Raw genomic sequence first — 25,859 nt, 5'->3', positions numbered from 1 at the left:
TGTTTGGTCACAACCAAAACCGCCATGTCTGGCGAAAAGTCAACACTGCATACCACCAAAAGAACCTTCTCCCAACAGTGAAGCATGGAGGTGGGAATGTCAAGATCTGGGCTTGCTTTTCATCCTCAGGACCTGGACAACTCCGCATAGTCCAGGGAATCATGAATTCTGAGGAATATTGTCAAATCCTAGAACATAACCTGACGCCATCTGTTTTGAAGTTAAAGCTTGGCAGAAGGTGGATCATGCAACATGATAATGATCCAAAGCATTCCAGCAATACAACCAAGGAATGGCTGAAAAAGAAGAAGATTCGTGTTCTGGACTGGCCCAGTCAAAGTCCTGACCTAAATCCCATTGAAATGCTGTGGCGGGACCTGAAGCGAGCAGTTCATGCCAGACGCCCATCAAACCTCTCTCAACTGACTGCGTTCTGCAAGGAAGAATGGGCAAAAATCCCCCAAAGTAGATGTGAGAGGCTGATTAGTCACTACAGAAACCGTTTGGTTGAGGTAATCTCTGCAAAAGGAGGCGCAATATCCTATTAACTGAAGGGGTTCACATACTTTTGCACACATGATATCTGAGTTTTTCTTAAATCAACCACTTTTGTTAAATAAAGAATGACAATATAACTATTTCTTTTGTTTCAGTCCATTATTTGGAATGTCAGTATTGTGGATTTGGGCATAACTTAACATTTAATAAGGTTATTTTAGTTTTTTTTACAAAAAATCTGACCATCGCTGTGGGGTTCACAAACTTTCGAGCAGCACTGTATATAGACCCTACTCACCTACGTCACGAAATGACGTGTCGCTGTATCCGGCCGCCATATTGTCCGTCATTTTTTAGCCCTATTCTCAATGGTTTCAATTAGTCGTGCAATTTATAGAGCAATTCATGGAAGCCCCGGTGTTATCTGACGCTGTAAACTCATTGGATGAGTTGCATAAAAGGCGTTATGTGGAAAAGCTTCAGTTTATCCATTCGCCAGATCCATATTTGATACCTTAATCGATGTTTTTCGACCCGCTGTCTTCGCCGTCTCTGCCTGACATCTGCTACCCTGATATTTACAATGATCTTGTCCACACAAAATCAGCCTATTCTCACGAAACTTTAAGAGCTTGGAGGCTTACAAATACTTCGTTGCTGGTTGGGTGAAACAGGTCCTCGTCAACGAAAATTCGGCAGGAATCTATCTTGTGCTCGGGAAGGTGAGTTACGAAATTTTCAATTGAAAATCTTTTGTTCTTGCTAACATCCACTGTCAAGTCTAATGTATTTCCTGTCATTTGTCAATGGAGCTAGGGCTTTTAATGTTTATATGGTTTAGCGATAGCACTCTCTCTACATACATATATAATATGTAATAAATATGAAGTGCGATAGCACTACTCCAGATTGTCCCTAGTTGAATTTATTTTTTGGCTTTTGACCTCAACAGTGAAATTGTAAATTAATTGTATGACAACTGTCTTTATTATCCCCTTATAATTATATATTTTCAGGTAGTTCATTTACAACGTCTGAGTGTATGTTGTCGGCGATTAGCCTAGCAATGATCTTAATTGTGGTTGTCAGCCCAAAACCCTCTAAATATATATTAAATGCATCTTACCAGATATAAAATGGCTACTACATAATCTGTGGTAATCGTTTGGAGCCCAGTTTTCTCGTCGAATTGCAGCAGCCCATCTCGCTCTCCTCTCCGGGTCTCTCGGAATCCGGTAGAACTTCAAGTCTCTCCGTCTATCTTCTCTGTTATTGCAACCGACCGCCACACACGCCTTCATCATTTTGATTACTAATGTTAACGAGCAGAAAAACACGCCATAATAGGAGGAATTTATGTAGCGCTAATGCATCAACAGTGACGAGTTGACGGACAATATGGCGCGGGGGCGTGGTTGTGACGTCATGTGAGTAGGGTCTATAGGAATATGCAATGACACTTTTCGGACACCGGGGGGGGCCTGGACCCCCTGCCCCCCCAAACTCCGCTTATGCTCATACCATCACAAATGCAGCCTTCTGAACTGAACTAGAGTCATCACTGACAGCCAATAAGTTAAGCAGTGTCTGACCAAGCCATGATAGAATTACTTTACATTCAAGTAAGTATGTATGTATGTAAGTAAATTTAGTATTAAAATTTTTTTTAAATGGGATCGGTACAGTAGTGGCCGATACTATATAGCCGGGTATCAGTATCTGGCACCAAAAAATGGTAACTCTGTAACACTACCAATAAAAGGCTGATGGCAGCAAGAAAATGTAGAACCGCAGCAACGTAGAGATTACAGAGCAATGGCGCTCACCCTCATTGGGCAGCAGATCCACGTCAGTGTGGTCCGTCCTCACGGTAGCCTTGTGCACGCCGGTGTAGTACATAATAGACGCCTGGCCATGTAGGATAACATGACGGTGTTTGGTGCTGCTGTTTTGTAGCGTGACCGCCAGCTTGGCGTCGCGCCCCATTTGGGGGCCATCGCTGTCCATGGTCACTGTGATGGCCACGTCCTCCACTTCGGGGGCAGTATACGCATCTGCCTTAGAGCCGTAGCGGCAAGCCGTTTCCACTGCTATACGCTCTGCCTCTGTTCCTGAATAATAATGTGTTCAAGTCAAATGAAAAGACGAGAAAATGATAAAAAATTCATAATTTCATGTACTCCAAGTGCCGTATGCTTTGTTTACAGGAGGGGACTCATGCCCGCTGTGGGTTATGGGTTTTGTTCCTACCAGTCGAGCACGGACAGTTTAACCAATGCATGTTAACGCAATCAACTGATTAGACTTGTAAGACACAGAAATTGGTGAAAAGGCATCGTCTTCTTTTTTTGGAATGAAATCCAGCACCCACTGCAACCCTATGTGGAATAATTTGGAGACTCCTGGTTTACACAGTTCGACCAATTATACCAGTGGCGTTAGAAGCATGGCCCAGGGGCCAGATCGGGACTACACCGCATTTTGTGTGGCTCGGGAAATGAAATAGTCTGTAGTGGCTTCATGTTTTTCGATAAAATGGAATGTGAAAATTAAGGTGGTCCTCGATGAAAGACAAAGGACTACATGAATCAAAATATTTAGTTTTTTTCCCCTTTATCCAACCGTTTTAGGAAGAGTGGTAACTTCAGTGGACATATATTCATAAATTATCATGACCCTAACCCATTCACTGCCCTCTAGGTCACAGTATGCGCTGTGGTAGTTAGTAAAAGAGGGAAATTGATATTGAAAACACCTATTAATGGCAATAGACGTCCATTTCATTTCAACCTCAACTTGGAAAGCAATCATTTGATTGCTTCAAGGCCCAACCATTTAAAATGCATTGGATGTCTACTAACATCATTTGAAGCTATTGAAGAGTTAAGCTATGTGAGGTCAGAAAAGATTTATAAAACAAAACAAACAAATTCCAGGAGCAAAGTACACACAAGCCGCACTTATTTGAATGTATGTCTTTATCTTTTCTATCCTTTTTTCAAATTATTACAATTTGATTTTAAAATATTAATGAAAACCCTGTGCCACAAGTTTGACACCCCTGTTTTATATAAATGGAACAAAAAAGTGAGGGATAAAATTTAGAAATAAACATCAAAGAAAGAATACCTAAAATCAAAAGAAAATATTTGTTTTCTTAAGAAAAAAAAATTACAAATCAAATTATTTTGAATAAATAAATAAGAAAACATTTTCTCTGTGCCAAGACTTTTTTTTTTTTTTAACCCATCTATGAGTCGAACTGTAGTGTTAGGTTGCATTTTGGTGCAGATCACAGAATAAGAATAAATATACATTATAGTAATAACAACCAAATGCAGAACAATGGGCTAAATAGGCGCATTAATGTAACATATTAACACATATTCAGATAACTAGAGCCTAAACAACACAAACATCAACTTGTTTACCAAACTCTCGATCGCTGTCTGAATTTGTACTAAATCCTTTAAAAATTCTTTTTTTTTTTTTTTTTTATTACCTTCAGTATTACCTCTGCACACCTCTGCCAACTCTGAAAGAAGAGGGCATGCCTAGAGCACAATTGTCATTGCTGTCAGTTTGAAACAACATATAAGTCAGACCTAAGTATAAGTCTTAGGCCCAGCCAAATTACTTAAAACGTTTATAACTTATAACATATACATAGTTAAAATGTGTTCAGTGTAACACATTAAGTATGCTATTTTTCATTTAAAGAAAAAGGGTTCAAAACTATAGTGGTATGAAAAAGTATCTGAACCTCTTTGAATTTCTCACATTTCTGCATAAAATCACCATCAAATGTGATCTGATCTGTCAAAATCACACAGAGGAAAATACAGTGTCTGCTTTAACTAAAACCACCCAAACATTTAAAGGTTTTCATAATTCAATGAAGATAGCATACAAATAAAGACAGATGGGGGAAAATAAGTAAGTGAACCCTCTGCCTAAGGAGACTTAAAGAGCAATCGATACCCAATTTTTACCAAACAGTTGAAGTTAGGTGTGTGCCCAATCACTGATGAGTGGTTAAAGCTGCCCTACCCACTATAAAACACACACCTGCTATGAATGGTCTTGATGAGAAGCATTGTCTGATGTGCATTATGGCTCGGTCAAAAGAGCTGTCTGAAGACCTGCTATCATAGATTGTTGATTTGTATAGAGCTGAGAAAGGATACAAAACCATCTCTAAAAATCTGGATGTTCATCAATCAACAGTCAGAGAAGTTGTCTACAAATGGAGAGTGATTGGCACTGTTGCTTCTCTCCCAAGGAGTGTCCATCCACCAAAGATAACGCCAAGAGTTCCGCGCAGAATACTCAGAGAGGTAAAAAAAGAACCCTAGAATGTCTGCTAAATACTTACAGAAATCACTGGCACAGTCTAATATCTCTGTGCACACATTAACTATATGTAAAACTATGGCCAAGAATGGTGTTCATGGGAGGACTCCAAGGAGGAAGTCACTGCTGTCTAAAAAAAAAAAAAACGTTGCTCGTTTAATGTTCGCAAAAAGGCACTTGGACACTCCACAGATATTTTGGCAAAATATTTTGTGGACTGATGAAACCAAAGTTGAATTGTCTGGGAGTAACACACAATCTCATGTGCGGAGGAAAAAAGGAATAGCTCACCAACATCAACACCTCATCCCCACCGTGATGCATGGTGGAGGGAGCATTATGATTTGGGGCTGTTTTGCTAACACAGGGCCTGGACAATTTACAATGATTATTGGAAGAATGAATTCAAACGTTTTTCAGGATGTTTTGCAGGAAAACCTGAGGCCGTCTGTCAGACAGTTGAAACTAAAAAGAGGATGGATGCTGCAACAAGACAATGATCCAAAAAACAGAAGTAAATTAACTTCAGAATGGTTTCAGAAGAACAAAATACACGTTCTGGAGTGGCAAAGTCAAAGTCCAGACTTGAACCCCATTGAGATGCTGTGGCATGACCTAAAGACAGCGATTCATGCCAGACAGGAACACAGGAATCTGACTGAACTACATCAGTTTTGTAGAGAGGATTGGGCCAAGATTAGTCCTGATCGATGTTCCGGACTGATCTGCAGCTACAGGAAGTGTCTGTTGGAACATATTGCTGCCAAAGGGGGGTGGGGGTGGGGGGTGGGGGTCACAATATATCAAATGTGATGGTTCACTTACTTATTTTCCCCCCTTCTGTCACTGTTTGCATACTATCCTCATTAAAATATGAAAATCTATAAATGTTTGGGTGGTTTTAGTTACAGCAGACACTTTTTTCATCTGTGTTTCATCATATTTGATGGCGATTTTATGCAGAAATGTGAGAAATTCCAAAAGGTTCAGATACTTTTTCATTCTCCTGTAGATGAGTGATAAGAGAAAAACTGATACCAACTTTGGATTCCACACCCAAACATTTCTTTAAAAAAAAAGAAAAGATGTCAGATGTAACTATTATTATTATTATTATTATTACAAAAAATATTTTTGCCATTGCATCAAATAAAATAATTTTGAATTGGAAGTCTACCTGCTAAACTATATGTACTGCATCGATATTTTTATTCCAAGGCTGTCAATACCTTCACGGTGTTTGTAAAGGTGTGTGATGTCGTTACGCTCCTCCGAACCGACAGCCTTGGTGCTAATGAAGTGGCCCACCACCTTCTTCTCACTGTGTATTTTGGAGAATGTCCCGTCTAGCTTCCTCTGCCAGTAGATTTTATCGCTGTTCACCTGGGGATGCCCCAAAGGGAGGGGGAAAAAAGAGAGCTCAGAACAGATGGAAAGTGTCACTTTTGACGTGTGCCATTTGGTGGAGTCATAATACATAAAACACGCAGGGGTGCTGTTGAGGCTCAGTCAGCCTTGTCCTGTATGCTCATGTGTTTTGTCACTATTGTAGGTGGCTCTACCATCTGCCTAGCCTTCGTGACATTGCTGGTTTGATTCCCAGGCTGATTTCAGGTTAACATATTTTACAAATTAGATGAACCAAATATTATGATATGGTGATTAGTGTTGCCAACTCCCCAGTAAGGAAAGTAGCTATTGGCTGTCCTAAAAGTCGCTAGAAGTTGCTATATAAAGGTATCGCCTAATTTGCGTAATTGGCAATTTGCATGTAATCCTAATGAATGCTATAGGAGAAAGGAATAGCATCATGGGAGAGGCAAAAAGTGAATAAAACCAACCCCACTCTAAATATGTTTAGAATTGCAAATGAACCCAAACCCTTTTTTTTTTTTTAAACATTGCCAAACTAAATGGACCATAAATACAATACAGTACCACAGGAAAAATGGTAATAACTCTTAAGTCGCTTTTGACAAAAAAAAAAGTCAGCAAAAGGCTTTGGAAGGTTGCCAAGTTGGCTACGGAATATTGGCTTTTGTTTATGTCTTTTTCCCTATGATAAGACATTAGAAAACTGAAATTCTCGCTTTTTTAATTCATTAAACAACATTCTGTCCAGTTTAAATGAGTGTTCTATAAAGAGGTATTACTCTAATAAATACTGAAAAAACACTTTTAAGGTGTCTTGACTGATCCCCCACAGACTAACCTCAGCAAACACGAACTGGGCATCATGCTTGAGGAACACCTGACCGTTGCGGACAGCAGTGACAGAGGCGGGGCCGCAGCGGAAGGTGCCCTGACTGGTCTCCTGGGGCGTGGCGTCCACTGCTTGCCACCCACCCATCCCTGGGGGCAGGTCGTGACGAGCCATCCAGCAGTCGTTCCACACGTGGAAGTTCCTTGACGAAGAGTGATAGATTTCCATTAATATTACTTTGGAATGGATGTTATTTTTTTAACAATTGAAAATCGTGTACTTTAACTCATTGGCTGCCATTGACATTGAATGTTCATTTACCTCCTTCCTGTCGAAATGAATTGGACGTTTAGCGCCGTCAAGAGCACTGAAAGATAATTGGATGTCTAACGTTGCCAATGGCAGGCAATTACCATATTGGCCCGAATATAAGACGTCCCTGATTATAAGACCCCTCTTTTTCAAGACTCAAGTTTGAAAAAAACACTTTTTGAACACCAAATTAATTTTTATACAGAAAATAATTACAGTACATCAGAAACAAATGATTATAACAATATAATTGAGAGAAAAAGTATGTTATTTTGCCTCATTCAAATCTTAATATCTGAACATTTAAATATGTAAACTAAAGTGCAATCACAGTCGTAAATGAATGGCTTCTGGTTTTTGAAATGTAAATAAATCAATCTATTGTGATAAAACAACAAAATTGCAATAACTGCATTAACCATCAAAGTGAAGTCTAACTGTAACTGTAGTCTTGAAACAAATCTGAATACGGAAAAACATTGCAATAAAATAATGCAAACTCATTAAACTTCAGAGTAGCTGAGATCTGTCATGACAGAACATCGCTTCAACGATATCTGGCGCCATCTAGCGCCGTGAATGGGGAGAGTCGCTGATATCTGTCATAACAGAACATCACTTCAATGATATCTGGCGCCATCTAGCGTCGTGAATGGGTATAACGTCTAGACCGCGAATATAAGACGACCCCCTCTTTTTCAATCTTATTTCAATGCAAAAAACACTGTCTTATATTCGGGCCAATACGGTAGTTAATGTTCATTACTTTTATTGTTCAGTTACCTCTGCCTGGTATGAAGCCCTAACTTGTTCAAAGGCTCAAACCAGGCTTGAAATTTTAACTTAAAAGAAACCGTACTCTGAACTCAAAATTGAATGTTGATAGCCCTTTTGAATCCCTAATTTGGGGTGTCATTTGTAAAGCATAACAGCAGCACATGTCACATATACTGTAGCTTCAAACAATGTTTAAAAATCTGGTGTGAATATTTGAGAGTTACATTTTTGCACATTTACTTAAATATTTATATACTACTCAAATACCGTAGTTTTTTTTTTTTTTTAATCCAACAAGCCACAACAGACTATGAACTGCACCTATCATATTCTGCACATCAACTGTATATTTTAATTTATAAGCCGCAATATTTAGTTCTTTTAAGTGTAAAAATCCATATGCTGTGTAAACTGCACTGGACTATAAAACGCAGGGTGTAAAGTGGGAGAAAAGTGTGAAGGAGCAGCTTGTAGTCCCAAAAATTTGGAAGTTAAATCAAAATATTAAATGAAACAATACATTTAGATATTAATCCTTAATAAATAATCTAAATATAAGCATTAATTGTGAATGTTAAATCTAAATGTTTTGGGTCAAACTAATTAAAGTCTTATTAAAGTAAAGTATTATTTTGGTAATTACAGTAAGCGACCTTTGAATGTGCATATTGGCTAAATATTAGGTTTCTCCTGAATCATTTAATTTCATATTTAGATTAAATATTTCGATGTAATATTCACATTTAGATTCAACATCGTGTCATTTTAAGCATGACCTGCTTTACAAATGATGTCCCATATAGATTTACAAACCCCTATTTGAAACTTACTCTGAATTGGAACATTGAGCATAAAAGCATAATTACAAGCATGAAACGTTGATTTGAAACCCAACTTAGAAATGCGAATGCCATGTCAAATCTGCACACATTTGAACACATCAAAGCAAAATAAATCAGCTAATTGAAGGATCACACGTCAAATAAACTGAATAAAACATATCTAAGTCAAGCTACAACTGCATGCTCATGGTTGAGTACAGTATACATACTTCTATGGTCAAAATATGCTATAGTAGCGGTCTGCATATCCAAAATAACAAATGCAGAAGGAATGGAAAGTCAACTAAACAACATCCAACGATCAATATTTTTACTCTTTATATATTTTTTTCTTGTTTACTTCTGCATTGTGGCCTTTCTATGTTGTCACTCTAATGGAACTATTAGATCTTCTCAGTTATCTGCAAACAAATTCATCACAGCAAACTCGACTGGAGACTGGGATCAATTTATTTCAGGCGCACCGCAGAAGTCAGCTAAACTATTTCACAATGATGACACCAGAATGTAAGTCATCACTCCGCCGGCGCGGTGGTGAGGCTCACATGAGGCCAACATCACTGAGGCTGGGGATTTTCAATATATAATTATTCATGTATATTTTTGCAATTTGGCTGCGCATGAAACAGCCATTTCCACATGGATGAACTGGCTTGTCACGATGAGTAAAAAGTCTAATATTGGACACAGTAGGACAGGGATGGTGGGTGCACACACCAGATGGAGTCCGCATTCAAATGAGCTAGGGGCTGCAGGTCCTCATCCAGGTACACGTCGGTTGTCAAGGAGACATCGGTGTCGTGGGCCGAGCTGAAGTTCGTCACTGTTCGGCTGGGAATGCCCAAACACCTCAACACTGCACACATAGGCGGCCACAAACAATTCTTTTGATTGTCGGTTAATGACAATAAATGCCATTAGTTAACTAATTGGCTTATATATTAATCACATGTTATTTACTTTTATATTTATCTGGGCTTAACATTTTGGCTGGAAATGTGGTTGGAACCAAGAAAGCAAAAACAGATGTTTACAAATCATTTACTGTATTTTTGAGAATTACAAAAATCAGAGAATGTTTTGTGTTTTTTTTTTTTTTAATTAAAAAAAAGTATAATTTAACCACAAAAATGAAAATCCTTATTTACATTGAAATTGATATTTTAAAATATATTTTTTTATTTATTTAGTATTGCTCCGTTTTACCATTGAAATTAACAGAAATGCCATTGATCTGTTCTAAAACGCACTCATTGCTGATAATAAGGCGCTCCAAAGCCATCATGCAAGTACAACAGTCCCGTTCACATTTGTAGTTGCTCTTAAAAAAAAAAAAAAAAAAAAAACATAAAAAAACTTGCGATTACAACAGCATTAATGGTAATTTGCAAATGTAGGATAACCTACCCGTGGTGACGATACCGGCAAAGATCCAGCACTGGCCGTACTTGATGGGGGTTCCGTTGTTTTTGTGGTATTCCTTCAGTATTTCCATACTTCCACTCCAGACGGTCGGACTTGTTCCTTGAGCGTAATTCCCTGACCAGTTTCCTTCAACAACCCCCTGATCATCGAGAGAGTTAATCTACAGTAGACAGCGAGAGGAAAATGTGACATTGATGAATTCAAATGATCATGCTCCTAAGTGGTCTATAAGCTTTAATGTATAATATGCATCTCAAATGGTAGGGGTTAGCTAGGAATTAATTGACCAATATTTTTAAAAAGTTTTTTCTCACCATTCCTGACACAATTCGAACCAAATTAACTGGGTCCCCCCATCCAGATGGAGGAGTTCCACTTTTTTCTAGGATGAAAAGGCACGCGGCCAGTATTCCGTCGTCAAACTAAAAAACAACACAAGAGCAAAGCTTGTTGATCACTGCTCTGTAGTCGTTGATCACACAATCCTCACTTGTCCGTAGTCCCATGTTCGAAATGCAATCTGGTCTTTCGTGCCATAATAGATGAGTCCAACGTCATTGAGGACGTATTCTTGACGCTCATCTTCAGCATCCATGAACACGGCGTCATCTGGCAGCAGGAAAACAACCAAAAATAACAAAAATGATGGTTCATTGCCATTGACGAGAAGTAAATAAAAATAACGCAAATTTGTAATTAAAGAAATGAAATTGATTAAATGAATTCAGAAATTTTGTCTGTAAATGCATTATTCCTGTCCATGTGTGATAATTTCTGGAAAACTGTTGATAGACGGAGAATTATGCACTCTTGTACTCAATTGTGATGATAGGGCGTTAAAACTTTCTCAAAATTTCAGTGTTCCTAATAGTCCAGTTAGGGCTTGAACTGGTGCTCAGCATATGTGATAGTTTGGGGATGCTTTGCTGCTTTATGACCTGTGGTTGAGTCAAGCCTAAATTTGGATTTGAATTCAGTTGGACTGCTGTGGAAAAAAGGCTATTCATACTTGAAAACTCCAATATGGATAAACTAGCAGTATAGCCCGGTGTTGCTCAGGTTTGTGTAACGTGAACACAATACAACCGAATGGCAGATAAAACATACTTCCTTGCCTGTAGATGCAGCTGTAATGTGTCATGGCCTCAGCCCCTGCTGCAGCATTGCCTAATTGCCTTCAATTATCCCCACCTGTTCTCAATCAACCTACTCACAGCCCAGCCAATAGCACTGCTTCACTCAGCAATCAACCCGAGTATTTAAAGCCTTGCTTCTCAGTTCCACTCTGTCAGACCGTCTGCGAAGCCTGCCTGTTACCTGCCTGCCTAGCTCTCTGAATCTGACTCTCGTTGCTGAATCTGAACCTGCGCGGCTGCTGCCTTCTCTCCTGCCCTGGTAACTCGACCTGCCTTTTGCTTTTGGAAATCTGACTTCTGCCTAGCCCTTGTCTGTACTGCTGCCATCTTTTCACCTGCCTTGCTGGTCCTGTCAATAAATTGTTGAAAACATGACGCATTTGTAGTCCTGCTTTGTCGGGTCCGTGACAGTAATGTAGTAATAGTAAAAGGACACCATAACGCTATAAGAGCGCAATCGCTTTTCCATCACTGTGTACACTAATGTGGCAGGCGATGTGGAAAAGAATGACAGAAAGATATGTTTCACACTTGTTGCTTTTGTGCCCCAGACACTGCACGACCCCAAGAGACAGCGCATTTATTGAACAGAAAACACCAGAAAATAACAACGGAAACCCCCACTTTAAGTCATGGTTTCCACAACTACCCATGAACCATTGTGGGTGTTACACATATTAATTAACAGTCGCTACAGTATGAATATCTAGCTGAAATGAATCCCTAAGTAATATTATGGAAAATTGTACATGTTTTTACAACATTTTTTTACAACGCATCATCACAGCTCATATAAATTTCTACATGAAACCTTAAAGTTCGAAAGCCAACTGCGACAATGCAATTGAAAGAGACGTGTTTTTTGCCTCAAAGACAGCACTGTCGCCTCCACAATCAGGTATTTTCTATGCAATTTTTGGAGTATTGAATTAATATTCAGCACTAAATGGAGGCCTACAGAGATCAAACCTGTCTAAGAACACTGCCAGAAACAAAGTACAACTGTTTCAAATTTATCAAAATCCATCCAGCCATTTCAGAGTCTGGATGGAACGAACACACACGCAGACAAAGTTCCATTTATATAAACGCATAAACATAGATTAAAGAAATTATGCTAAGAAGGGTGCCCAAAGACATGGAAAACTATTTTTTGTCTTTTAATAAAATGATCATTAGATACAGCATTTTATTTCTACTTTATCTTTGTTTGATTATCTTCAAGAGAAAACTGAAAAAGTTTTCAGGAAAAACACACGGTGTATGTAGGTACATACAGTATACCGTGGGGTAAATAAGTATTTAGCCAACCACTAATTGTGCAAGTTCTCCCACTTCAAAATATTTGAGAGGCCTGTAATTGTCAACATGGGTGAACCTCAACCATGAGAGACAGAATGTGGGGGGAAAAAAGCAGAAAACCACATTGTTTGATTTTTAAAGAATTTATTTGCAAATCAAGGTGGAAAATAAGTATTTGGTCAATACCAAATGTTCATCTCAATACTTTGTTATGTACCCTTTGTTGGCAATAACGGAAGCCAAACATTTTCCGTAACTCTTCACAAGCTTTTCACACACTGTGGCTGGTATTTTGGCCCATTCCTCCATGCAGATCTCCTCTAGAGCAGTGATGTTTTGGGGCTGTCGTTGGGCAACGCGGACTTTCAACTCCCTCCACAGATTTTCTATGGGGTTGAGATCTAGAGACTGGCTATGCCACTCCAGGACCTTGAAATGCTTCTTACGAAGCCACTCCTTTGTTGCCCTGGCTGTGTGTTTGGGATCATTGTCATGCTGAAAGACCCAGCCACGTCTCATTTTCAATGCCCTTGCTGATGGAAGAAGATTTTCACTCAAAATCTCTCGATACATGGCCCCATTCATTCTTTCCTTTACACAGATCAGTCGTCCTGGTCCCTTTGCAGAAAAACAGCCCCAAAGCATGATGTTTCCACCCCAATGCGTCACAGTGGGTATGGTGTTCTTCAGATGCAATTCAGTATTCTTTCTCCTCCAAACAAAAGAACCAGTGTTTCTACAAAAAGTTCTATTTTGGTTTCATTTTACCATAACACATTCTCCCAGTCCTCTTCTGGATCATCCAAATGCTCTCTAGCGAACCGTAGATGGGCATGGACGTGTACTGGCTTCAGCAGGGGGACACGTTTGGCAGTGCAGGATTTGAGTCCCTGGCGGCGCGTTGTGTTACTGATAGTAGCCTTTGTTACTGTTGTCCCAGCTCTCTGTAGGTCATTCACTAGGTCCTCCCGTGGGGTTCTGGGATTTTTGCTCACTGTTGTTGTTATCATTTTGACGCCACGGGGTGAGATCTTGCATGGAGCCCCAGATCGAGGGAGATTATTAGTAGTCTTGTATCTCTTCCATTTTCTAATAATTGCTCCCACAGTTGATTTTTTTTACACCAAGCGGTTTACCTATTGCAGATTCAGTCTTCCCAGCCTGGTGCAGGTCTACAATTTTGTCTGTGGTGTCCTTCGACAGCTCTTTGGTCTTGGCCACAGTGGAGTTTGGAGTGTGACTGACTGAGATTGTGGACAGGTCTTTTATTCCGATAATGAGTTAAAACAGGTGCCATTAATACAGGTAACGAGTGGAGCCTCGTTAGACCTCGTTAGAAGTTAGACCTCTTTGACAGCCAGAAATCGTGCTTGTTTGTAGGTGACCAAATACTTATTTTCCAGTCTAATTTGGAAATAAATTCTTTAAAATTCAAATAATGTGATTTTCTGTTTTTTTTCTTCACATTCTGTCCTTCATGGTTGCGGTTTAACCATGTTGACTATTCCAGGCCTCTCTAATCTTTTTAACTAGGAGAACTTGCACAATTGGTGGTTGACTAAACACTCATTTGCCACACTGTATATTCATTCATTCATTTTCTGAGCCGCTTATCCTCACTAAGGTCACGGGGGTGCTGGAGCCAATTCCAGCTAACTATGGGCAGTAGGCAGGTAGACCCTGAATAGTGGTATCAAAATTCAAGCTGTAGTTTTGCTATCTGTAGAGTTACTTTTACAGCGTTAACTAATAACATGATAACATTTAGAAAGGCCCACTCACAGAAACAAAGGTGTATTTGGTTGTTTAATTTAACAAGTAATTAGTGGGGGCAAGCACTATAGAAAACAAGTTGTATACAAGCAATTAAAAAGTCAATTTCCCATAATGTGTCGCCTTTAATACTCATTTCAATGCACCGCAGCACAAGCTGTAATTCCCTAGATTCCATCTACCCACTTGGCATGTTGTGTACAACACCCACAACAATATGGAGTGCATATTCTGTACTTATAGAAGCGTGTAATCATTTTTTATTTTATTTTTCCTTCAGGGCCACCATACTATGCAGCTGTTTTGTCTGTTGCAAAATGTTCCAAGATTGTGCACTAATATTATTAACGGTGAAGGTGAAACAGCTTGTGCCTCTGTTTATTAAATTGAAAACAAAAAGTGTGCCAGGCAAGAGTTCTAATTCCAATTTGTTGGGGGTGTTTTTGTGTTTAGTTGTAAACATAAGAAGTTATTGGCTGTAATATGGAGGGTGAGTGGTAGAAGCGATGGTTTTGTCCTTATCATTCCTTGCTCAGTAAAAATAACTTTTCTTCTTTGTTTTGTGCAGCTTCAATAATAATTTAATGAAGTAAAAATTACAAGGTGACTTTTATGTGGTAGATTGATAACTGCTTATAAGCATGTATAGTATACAGTATATGAATATAAAAGCAGCCATCACGTTGAATTTGGACTGTTTTATTACAGGCAAGTCTATATTTAATTGCTTAAGTAAGGAGTTAGGAGTATGTTTTTTGTTTTTTAAATACAGTGATCCCTCTTTTTTTAAAGCTTAATGGGGAGTTATTGTGAAATTCTCCCTTTAAGTATGAAGCAAGTTCCTTTTCTGTCTCCTGTGACCTCTCACGTTTCATATTACTTTATATCCTGCAAATTTGCTAATAATCCCTTTATTTGTTCTTGAGTGATAGCGAAAGTCTTTTTCTGACCTCTGTGACCTTTAAAATCAATTCTCCAAAATGTAATCAGTTCGGTTTATTTTAGAAACCTGCAACTTTGATGATAATCTCTTCATTTGTTCTCAAGTTATTGCAAATTTTTTTATGACTGCTGTGAGCTTTGACCTTTGACTTCAATACCCCAAAATTTAATCACCTCTTTCATTTCATGCTGCAAACATATCCTTCAAGTTTGATAATACTATTTTTTTTTTTTTTTTTTTTTTTTTTTTTGCTTTAGCAGACATACAGAGACAAACACACAAACATACAGAACCAAATACATAAGCTTCTCCTTCTGTTAGTCCTACTGCTTTATAACCTGACTTCAGGCAATATAAAAACGCATTTGGCTCCTGTTACATACTGTAAATGTTAAAAGAATGACTCAGAAATTGATGTTCAGCAATGAAAATCGCTCACCTTTCAGCGAATTTCACCATTTTGAAGTCAAAAAGGGTGAACAACGTGAATTGTGTACATCCGAAGAGAAAATTGCTGGGGGGGGGGGGGGGGGGACTTGAAACTCAATTTGTGTATGAGACAGCCAGGAACCCAGCGGTTGCGCTTCTTTGCGCAAGTTATTTTTTAGAGCGAGAGTAGAAGAGAGATAGTTCCTTGTTTCTTGCCTTTCAGTTGTCCAGCACTAGGTTCCAGTTGTGTCAATTGGAAAATAGGGAATGGGACGTACTACGTCACTGTTTGGCTAGGCCGCCATGCTGGCAATATCCTTCCGGCAGACTCAACGGGGATTGTAACGTGTGGTAGTGCTAACCTAATTCCTTCGGTGTATTAGAAAGAAAATATGGGTGTGCATTGTTGTGTTACCGGGTGCAACAGTGTCTCCTGCGACAAAAAAAAAGGGCGAGGAAAACTGGACTCACTTCTCACCGTTTTCCTGCATGGAGGACCAAATATCAGATCACGAAGGCACGACGGATGGCTGGGTTGCAGCGGTTCGTCGGAAAAGCATTTCGGTTGATCATATTTCTGCTGGAATGAGAGCGTGTTCCCGTCATCTCTACTCTTGTAAGTTGAACGATTTATCCGTTTTGGTTTCAATACGTTTTTTAATTATTGACAACACATCCCGATTGGTCACCATATCTCTTCTTGGGTTATTCTGAGGTCAAGCGCACCACATCGGAGCGTTATGAGAGGTTGGAAAGGCGAAGAGTGCACGCTGAAACTTCAGTTTGCTCTGCTCTTACAAACACGATCCCAAGTGTTGTTGTGAAAAGTCAATAAAATATGAATACCAAAACATGACTTGAACAACTTCTTGACAAACTGTAACTGCTTGTTGTTTACTTCAGGTCTTCATAATAAACAGGTGTAATTTGTGACTATTAAGTCATAATTACAAAGTCAGGTGACTTAATTTTGTTATTCTATTTGGAATATGCATTGACAATGTGTGGACAGTGTTGTAGACAAGAACTGGGACTGATAAGTTGCAATAGATTTATTTCAAGTAATGCAACTTCTCCAATACAATATTTGAGCTGACAGTTTAAAATCTTTAAAGTAGTGCAAACAAGGCCCACCCTCTGACGGGGTCAGCAAATATTATATAATTATAAGTAATATATACAAGTTTAACATAAATGTGTCTTTGTCAAAGCAGTTTAAAAACCATTTACTGGCCTTGGGTAAATTGCCAGACAGAATAAATATGTGGTTTAAAGTTCTTGCATTTCCATTTTAGGTATTGCAAGTTCTCCAACACAATATTTGAACTGACAGTTTAAAATCCTTTTAGTGCAAAATGGCCCACACACTGACAGGGGGTAGCAAATATTATAATACATAATACATTATAAAAAGCTATATACTATATAAATACAAGATGACAACAAAACCTGTATTTTTCAAAGCAGTTAAAAAAACATTCAGTGGCCTCAGGTAGATAAAGGTGTATAAATATGTACATTACAGTTCTTGCATTTCTATTTTAGGTATTGCAACTTTTCCAACACTATTTGAATTGACAGTCTAAAGTCTACATTAGTGCAAACAAGAATAATTATAAATAATAATAGAATTTATCAATTCAACATTACAATGAAACGTGTCTTTGTCAAAGTGGTTAAAAAAACAACAACACTTCACTGGCCTTAGTTAAATAGCCAGGCAGAATAAATATGTGCATTAAAGTTCTTGCATTTTCACAAGTTAAAAGCCCGCAGTTTATCAGCAAGAAAGGCAGACCCAGACGGCGTCTGCTGCAGGGGCTTGTTTGATTCTGACACAAGACAAATGGAACCACTCAATTGAACAAATTTTCTTTGTCAAATAATCCAAGAAGAGAGAAGATGACCAATCGGGATGTCTTGTCAGCAGGTTTACCTAGTAACACAACAGGTAGGTGAGGAGGAGGAGTAGGTTAGCATTGCTACCGAGGCAGATTTACACAACGGTAAAAAAAATAAAAAAACGTATTGAAACCAAAACGGATAAATCGTTCAATTTACAAGAGTAGAGATGACGGGAACACGCTCTCATTCCAGCAGAAATATGATCAAAAGAAATGCTTTTCCGACGAACCGCTGCAACCCAGCCATCCGTCGTGCCTTCGTGATCTGATATTTGGTCCTCCATGCAGGAAAACGGTGAGAAGTGAGTCCAGTTTTCCTCGCCCTTTTTTTTTTTTTGTCGCAGGAGACACTGTTGCACCCGGTAACACAACAATGCACACCCATATTTTCTTTCTAATACACCGAAGGAATTAGGTTAGCACTACCACACGTTACAATCCCCTTTGAGTCTGCCGGAAGGATATTGCCAGCATGGCGGCCTAGCCAAACAGTGACGTAGTACGTCCCATTCCCTATAGACCCTACCCACGTGACGTCACAACTCCGCTCTCCTGACTGGTGCCGCCCACTTGTCCGTCAACACATCGTGTTGACCTGTTACGGCTACGTACATTCCTCCTATTTACGGCGTGTTTTTCTGCTCGTTAACATTAATAATCAAAATGGTGAAGGCGTGTGTGGCGGTCGGTTGCAATAACAGAGAAGATAGACGGAGAGACTTGAAGTTCTACCGGATTCCGAGAGACACGGAGAGGAGAGAGCGAGATGGGCTGCTGCAATTCAACGAGAAAACTGGGCTCCAAACGATTACCACAGATTATGTAGTAGTCATTTTATATCTGGTAAGATGCATTTAATATATATTTAGAGGGTTTTGGGCTGACAACCACGATTAAGATCATTGCTAGGCTAATCGCCGACAACATACACGTATGTATGTAGTGAGAGTGCTATCGCTAAACCATATAAACATTAAAAGCCCTAGCTCCATTGACAAATGACATGAAATACATTAGACTTGACAGTGGATGTTAGCAAGAACAAAAGATTTTGAATTGAAAATTTCGTAACTCACCTTCCGAGCACAAGATTCCTCCCGAATTTTCGTGTACGAGGACCTGTTTCACCCAACCAGCAACGTAGCATTTATAAGCCTCCAAGCTCTTAAAGTTTTTCAAACTTTCGTGAGAATCGGCTGATTTTGTGTGGACAAGATAGTTGTAAATATCAGGGTCAGGCAGAGACGGCGAAGGCAGCCGGTCAAAAATCATCGATTTAGGCATCAAATATGGATCTGGCGACTGTATAGAACGAAGCTTTTCCACATAACGCCTTTTATGCAACACATCCAGTGAGTTTACGGCATCAGAAAGCACCGGGTCTTCCATGAAATGCATTTTAAATTCCTCGATCAATTGAAACCAATGCTAATACAGAGACAAAATGACGGACAAGTGGGCGGAACCATACAGCGAGCACGTGGTTTTATGACGTCGGTGGGTAGGGTCTATATCCCTAGTGTGTTGCTAAGTCCTGTGTGCATCTACAAGAGGTGAGTACACAAACCCTCTTGCACTGTTTAGCCTTTACTGTTGTTGTTTTTGAGATGTTACTTGGTAGCACCGAGCGCTATGCTAATTAGCGACTTCGCTAACATGTATTTTCATGTCAAGTTGTGCGTTGTTTGGTGGTGTACAAAAGTTATTCCAGATGCAGAACATGTAAAACAAGGATTAAGTACAGCGGTAACACTATAACCATGCGAAATAGAACAGAAATCTGTGAAAACAAAGTATATTGGTTAAAAGAAGTCTTATTTCTAAAGACACTTTGTTTGTTTCCAGAAAATGTGGAATTTATTCCACCAGTGTAAATTTTATTGTATTGTTGAGAGAAATAAGTACTGCTGTTTGAAACAGCTAATTGTTTTGCACCTTCTTGTGAAAAAGAGCATCTCAAGATCAGCTGTGTGTTGTATAGGCATGTTGAGAATTAAGTACTGCCTTTAAAATGGTTAATGTTTTTGCACTTTCTTGTAAAAATAAAAAAAACGAGCAGTTTAAGAGCAGCTTTTTGTTGTATGGGCATGTTTCCATCGTTCTTGATGAATCCTTTGGATATCTTAAATAAATAATGGACATAAATTTGTTTGGCTACTTTATTAATTAGTAATGTATGATGCATCGATAATCGTGATCATCGTCAATACCATGATAATCGTTATATAATTGAATAATAGCACCCTGAATCGTAATCGAATTGAATCGTGGGTTGCCTAAGATGGCCACACACTGTGTGGTGCCTGCTGCAGATCACTGAAACACAGTGTGGGTTGTACAGTGTACCGGAACATATTTCCACCACACCCTTCTCACTTTCTTAATCCCTGACCCATTTTCATGCCTGGATGTTAAATTGATGTCCCCAAATGAAATGATGCCACAAAATGTGTTGTGATTTATTTAGCTGACCACAGACCCTCCAGAGTTCCTAGCACCCAAGTTTGAGAACCAAGCTTGGACAGTACCAGCAAGAACAGGAATTCATAGTTGATGACTGTTTATGCGGGCGTTTTTTTACCTTTACACCAAGGGTTGAATAGCACATAGACGTCATTAGTAGGGTCGTGAGCGGAAACTGCCCGCCCGCCCGGGAACTCTGTTTCCACCTGAAGTCGATAGCGGCCGACGTTTGCACTGGCCGGGCAGTTGACGGACAGCTTCATCCTGGTACCGTCCCGGTCCATGGGGGCGGCCTGCCAGCAGTTGTCCTCCAGCTGGTCCACTAGAGGAATAATGACGTGCGTTCCCTTTGACACCGTTGGCAGGGGCCCTGAGGGCAAAAGTGAAGGCAGGCGGCCGTCAACGTGTTTGCTATGCCTCAGAGACAGCGCGCAATTCAGCAAGTGTATTTATTCTGCTGCCACACCTGCATTCCTACCTTGAAAGGTTCGTTTGGACAAGACCGAGAGTAAGAACAACTCACAATGTGCTGCTATGACAATGTCAACCATCACCCATAATAGAATTTTCCAGAACTTTTTTTTTTTTTCCCCTTTCACTCTTTAAATCAGTTCCTATATGTCTCAATGAAATGTCTATAACATATTAAGGTACCTTCCTGCAATTTAAACTCATTGAAACAGAAGGAAAATGGACCGGTTGGAGCTAACTACCATAATTAGCAGCTTCCTGTTCTGAAGCTAGTCTTGTAGCACTTCACTTTCCACAACAAATTTTCTCACTTAATGTATCTGTTCTTTTTAACACACAGATTATCTGATACCTCTACTGAACAACAATCTCCCAAAATTATCCCAAAATACACATAAATTGCTACACAACAGTCCAGCAATAGGCTGCACTAGCAATTTCAATTTCACACAAGTAATGCTCCGTTTTGATAGACACATTGTGCACTGATGTATTATTAAGAATGCAGTCTTGCCATGAGGTAGACAAAGCACTGCACTGCGCCAAACTGATATTTACAGTTTCCAAGTATGGTGATTTATAGCATTCACTCCCAACTACAGCCAAAACATTGATTGAGCAAGATTATTGTTATTAATTGATTAATTTAGCTTTAGAGGATTATGATATTGTTTTTTGTTTAAAGTCAATAGAAAAAAATGTGTTATTGTTTTATAAAAAAAAAAAAAAAAAAAAGACAAAAATGGTAAAAAAAAATAAAAAAAAAAAAAAAAAAAAAAGGTAAATACTCTTATTTGATTTATTTTGGATTTTGTTGTTTTCAATTTGAAAAAGAAAATATTTGCTTTTTATTTTACTCATATTCATTTGCTCATCTTCCGGAAAGCGTATTTTAACGAGGGTCGCGGTCAGGAGGTGGGGTACACCTTGAACTGGTTGCCAATCAATAGTAGGGTACATATAGATAACTCACAGTCACTCCTATGGAGAATTTAGCGTGTTCAATCAGCCTACCACCCATGATTTGGAGGTGTGGGGGAAGCCACAGACCCGGCAGCATGGGCGGGCATTAGGGGGCCGGGCCCGCCCTGAGAGATTGCTGTGCCCGCCCTAGCTCGATTAGCCTGTACTGTGTAAATTTTTTTTTTTTTTAATCTTCCACAAAAAAGACCCACACACACACGAAGAGGACGAACCCTCTATTCCAGTGTTTTACAACCGATTGTGCCACCGCCGTGAGAGATCGTCAGGTGTGCCGCGAGAAATGATCCAATGTCACTTTTTTTTTTTTTTTTTAACATCGTCGGGCAAAGTTGCAGTAGGAAGGAAGGAGTAGGCAGACAGTTCTTGGTTGTGTGCAGATGAGCGAGGCATTGCTCGTGTTGCGTTCAAGAACTGCTCGGATTTCTAGCCATCAGCCACTTTGCTCTCCGCAACAATGTGGTCCCCAGCATGTCTACTGTTCATCCTTTGACTCCTCAAGTGTCGATATACACAAAAGTGTCCTTTCCATTTTATCCATATGTGATGACCGTCAATCCTCCCTCTGTGTTTTTCTCCAACACATTATCGAGGACAGCAAGGTGAGTGATGGCTAGAAATCCCAGCAGTTCTTGAACGCGACACGAGCAGCTATCTCTCGCCATGGCACCGTACAAGCTTAAATGTCATCTCCAAATGAACACCCGTCGCTTCAGAACAAGTCGATAGACTATTTTGTTCGCCTTTGTGAAAACACAAAAAAATGGGCAACTTTTTTGAGGAAAACTACAAAGGTAAATAAGAAAGCCCTGAAAGCCAGTTACTTTGTTGCTAAATCCAAAAAGTCCCAAACTGTGGCAGAGACGTTAATACTACCTGCCTGCAAAGCCATTGTCAGCGAGATGACCAGCCTTGATGTGCTTAAAGACATTACTCAAGTCCCCCTGTCTGATAATTCTGAGTTTTTCAAGCCTAACTGCTAAAAAAAATTAGAAATAAAAACAGAGCGAGATTGAGAGCTATTGAAGAAGATTCCTGCCAGTTTTTGGCTTTGTGTTCATCTTAACAGGCTCAAGTTTCATTGCCTGGCACGGCCAGACAGTTCTCCCTGTATTTTTCAAACACTGAGAGAATAGTCTGGGACCCAGCCCATTAACGGCCTCTCGAGCAAGTACAAAATCAATCGTCGAACCAGATTCGTTTATTTGCGTGACGTGTTCTTAACGAACAGCGTCACTGTTCCGCGTCGGAAGTCGTCTCCACAACAACACAGATGGCGAACAGCAGAGCCGAGAATATGTTCCAATCCACGGTAAAATCAATAAATTACCAAAAACACATCGACACAAGTCATTGACAACAGTCTGTCTCATGCTAGCCATGTTGAATAAACTCCGCTCTCCTCGTATGTTTACTTCCGCGCGCAAGTCCCTCGTCGTGTTTCTAACGTCACATCCGCCCGTCGCTGATTGGTCCACTCCGCTGTCTGTCTGCTGTGGCTTGCTCCGCCCTGGAAATTTTATCCGCTTAATGGTGGCCAGACTCAATAGCTGGAACAGCAGTGAGTCTGGAGTACCAGGCTACAAGTTTCACACTGAGTAAGTATAAATACTGAGAAATTATTTTATAACTAAATATACTATACAAAAACTAATTTTGGAACATTTTGGTGTGGTTTGGGGCGAGATTTTTCCCAATGTCAAACCGTCCCGTGACTCAGAAAAGGTTGAAAAACACTGCTCTATTCATCCCATCTTGATCTGTCGTCGTTCGGTTCAACCAATCTGAGCAGCAAATGAAGGCAATTTCTAGCCAATCACAGATAAGGGGGGGGGCGGTCCGAGTAGCCGGCCATTGGGTACTGCGATTGGATAGGGTTTGCTTCCGTTACAGAAATGGCGATTGAGCGGCTCCTTCGTTGGTAATTCAAATTGGAATGGACATCCGTGTTTTTTTCAAGAAACTAAAGACGAATTTAAACCATGACAAAGACGCGGCCGAAAGTCTAAATGAAGGGATAGTGCTGCCACCTCTTGCAGTTTCACTGACTGACACCATCATCAGAAAATATAACGGGTAAAAACGCCACTGTTCAGGCTAAATTTACGTTGAAGAAGTGTGCCCCCCCCCAAAAAAATGTAATGCCCCCCTGTAATTTCTTTCTGCAGCCGGGTCTGGGAAGCCGGAGTACCTGGAGAAAACTCAAACTCCACACAGGAAGGCCAGAGCTCGGGATTGAAACCTTGATCTCAGAACTGTGAAGCAAACGTGCTAAGCACTCACTCGCCGTGCCGCCTATCTTATTGATATGTCTTTCATTTCATTCATTCATTCATTCATTTTCCATGCCGCTTATTCCTCACGAGGGTCGCGGAGGTGCTGGAGCCTATCCCATTTCGAATTTTAAAAATTTAAATTTGCGTTTTTAATTACATTAAATTTGATTTGTTAAATAATAATAATAATAAATATATATATACTGTATATATGTATTTTTCACTTTCATTTAAAAAAAAATGTTTACCTTTGTAATTAAATTTTATTTGTTTCTTTTGACTTTAAAAAACAAAAACAGTATATATGCAATATATTTTTAAAGTAACATAAAATGTTCTAAACTAACTCAAAAAGAAAAGTGAGGAAAAAGGTAACTATTCTCTGATTTTTCTACTCCCTAATCTTTCATTGAGGACTACACACCGGTAAAAGTTATTTAAATCTCATTTTAGCAGGGGAAAAAAAAAAAAAAACAGCCATCGTCGATGCATATGATTTACTTTTGCGGGCCACACAAAATGACCAAGCGGTCTAGTTGTGGCCTCTGCCCTTGAGTTTCACACCTTTTATATGGTAAATGGTGTTATACTTATATAGCGCTTTTCCACCTTTCAAGGCGCTCAAAGCGCTTTACACTATCTCGCCATCCACCTTCTGGTGACGTAGCACCAGGAGCAACGTGGGGTTCAGTATTTTACTCAAGGACACTTAGACGAGTTCATCAGGGCAAAGAATCGAACCCACAACCTCTGGGTTGGGGGACAACTACTCTAAACAAAACAAATTTGCTGGTATGGGAATACTTTGGCTACAGAAAATTTACAGACGGCCGCGGCTTAGAGGAGGAGGGCCAACCGACATGTAAAACATGTTCACGAAGGGTGGCTGCCAAGGAGGCAATACCTCCAATATGATTTCGCATCCCATGTTCGTAACTCCAGCGTGTTTAGTGTGTCTAGCGTTGGTAAAACGTGTTCTCTGGCAGCGGTCTGTGTTGAGAAAGAATGCGTGTGTATAACGTAAACATGACACGAGTAATATGCACGTGCTTTTTATGGAAAATAATTCAATTAAATTTGTTCCGACGGTAATAATGTTGAGCTGTGGCTTTGGGTTTAGGCTCACCTACAGACTGCATTTATTTAAAATTTTATTTAGAATAATTACCGTATATATGTATTAATACTTATGTTCCAATTTGCTAATATGTTTTGAAAAATAAAAATCCTGTTCAATGGAAAAAAGCTTTTTTTTTTTTTTTTTTTTTTTTTTGTTTAACCCAGATATCTAAAAGTAGAATAATATAATACCGTGATAGCGTGAAACTGTGATATTTTTGCTTATGGTTATCATACCGTCAGAATTTCATACCTGCACATGCCTAATATGTACCCCACAAAACCTGCTGGCAGGAATGTAATAAAGTCATTTTCATTTATATCATTTGATATGAGTATGATATGAGATTTGATATTTGGAGTTACAAGTGTTTTCATGAAACAAATTAAGCTTTTATCTCAAGGCACCACATTTTTTTTTTTTTTACTATTATAAGGCAGATTTGATGCACCTAATGAAGTGTGAATGAACATTCATTTAACATCAACTAAAGGCCACTTCCCAAGACAAGTGTCCAAAGTGGCCTTTGAAGTATCTGCCAAATTATCACTAAAATGGAATAGTGACCTAAAAAAATTCTCACTCATCCACTCATTCCCCTAAACACACACACATTTACACACAGTAAGTAATCATTTGATCTCAGCTGCA

The 25,859-nt window shown here is 39.4% G+C and overlaps 1 protein-coding gene across 3 annotated transcripts in view; it reads right to left on the bottom strand.

The window, feature by feature from the left end:
- The window catches only part of LOC130918713 (protein-glutamine gamma-glutamyltransferase K-like), a 75,350-nt gene that overhangs the window by 10,441 nt on the left and 39,050 nt on the right, over nucleotides 1-25,859 (bottom strand). For all 3 annotated transcript variants that reach the window (XM_057840665.1, XM_057840666.1, XM_057840667.1), the window contains 8 exons: nucleotides 20,479-20,730; nucleotides 10,901-11,019; nucleotides 10,725-10,832; nucleotides 10,393-10,570; nucleotides 9,703-9,841; nucleotides 7,064-7,256; nucleotides 6,081-6,234; nucleotides 2,325-2,609 (listed from right to left, as the gene is read on the bottom strand). In XM_057840665.1, the coding sequence (XP_057696648.1) occupies nucleotides 2,325-2,609; nucleotides 6,081-6,234; nucleotides 7,064-7,256; nucleotides 9,703-9,841; nucleotides 10,393-10,570; nucleotides 10,725-10,832; nucleotides 10,901-11,019; nucleotides 20,479-20,730 (1,428 nt within the window). The remainder of the gene's footprint in view (nucleotides 1-2,324; nucleotides 2,610-6,080; nucleotides 6,235-7,063; nucleotides 7,257-9,702; nucleotides 9,842-10,392; nucleotides 10,571-10,724; nucleotides 10,833-10,900; nucleotides 11,020-20,478; nucleotides 20,731-25,859) is intronic.

This window comes from Corythoichthys intestinalis, chromosome 7 (genome assembly GCF_030265065.1).
Source record: "Corythoichthys intestinalis isolate RoL2023-P3 chromosome 7, ASM3026506v1, whole genome shotgun sequence".
NCBI lineage: Eukaryota > Metazoa > Chordata > Actinopteri > Syngnathiformes > Syngnathidae > Corythoichthys > Corythoichthys intestinalis.
This window is presented reverse-complemented; position numbering and strand designations above follow the sequence as displayed.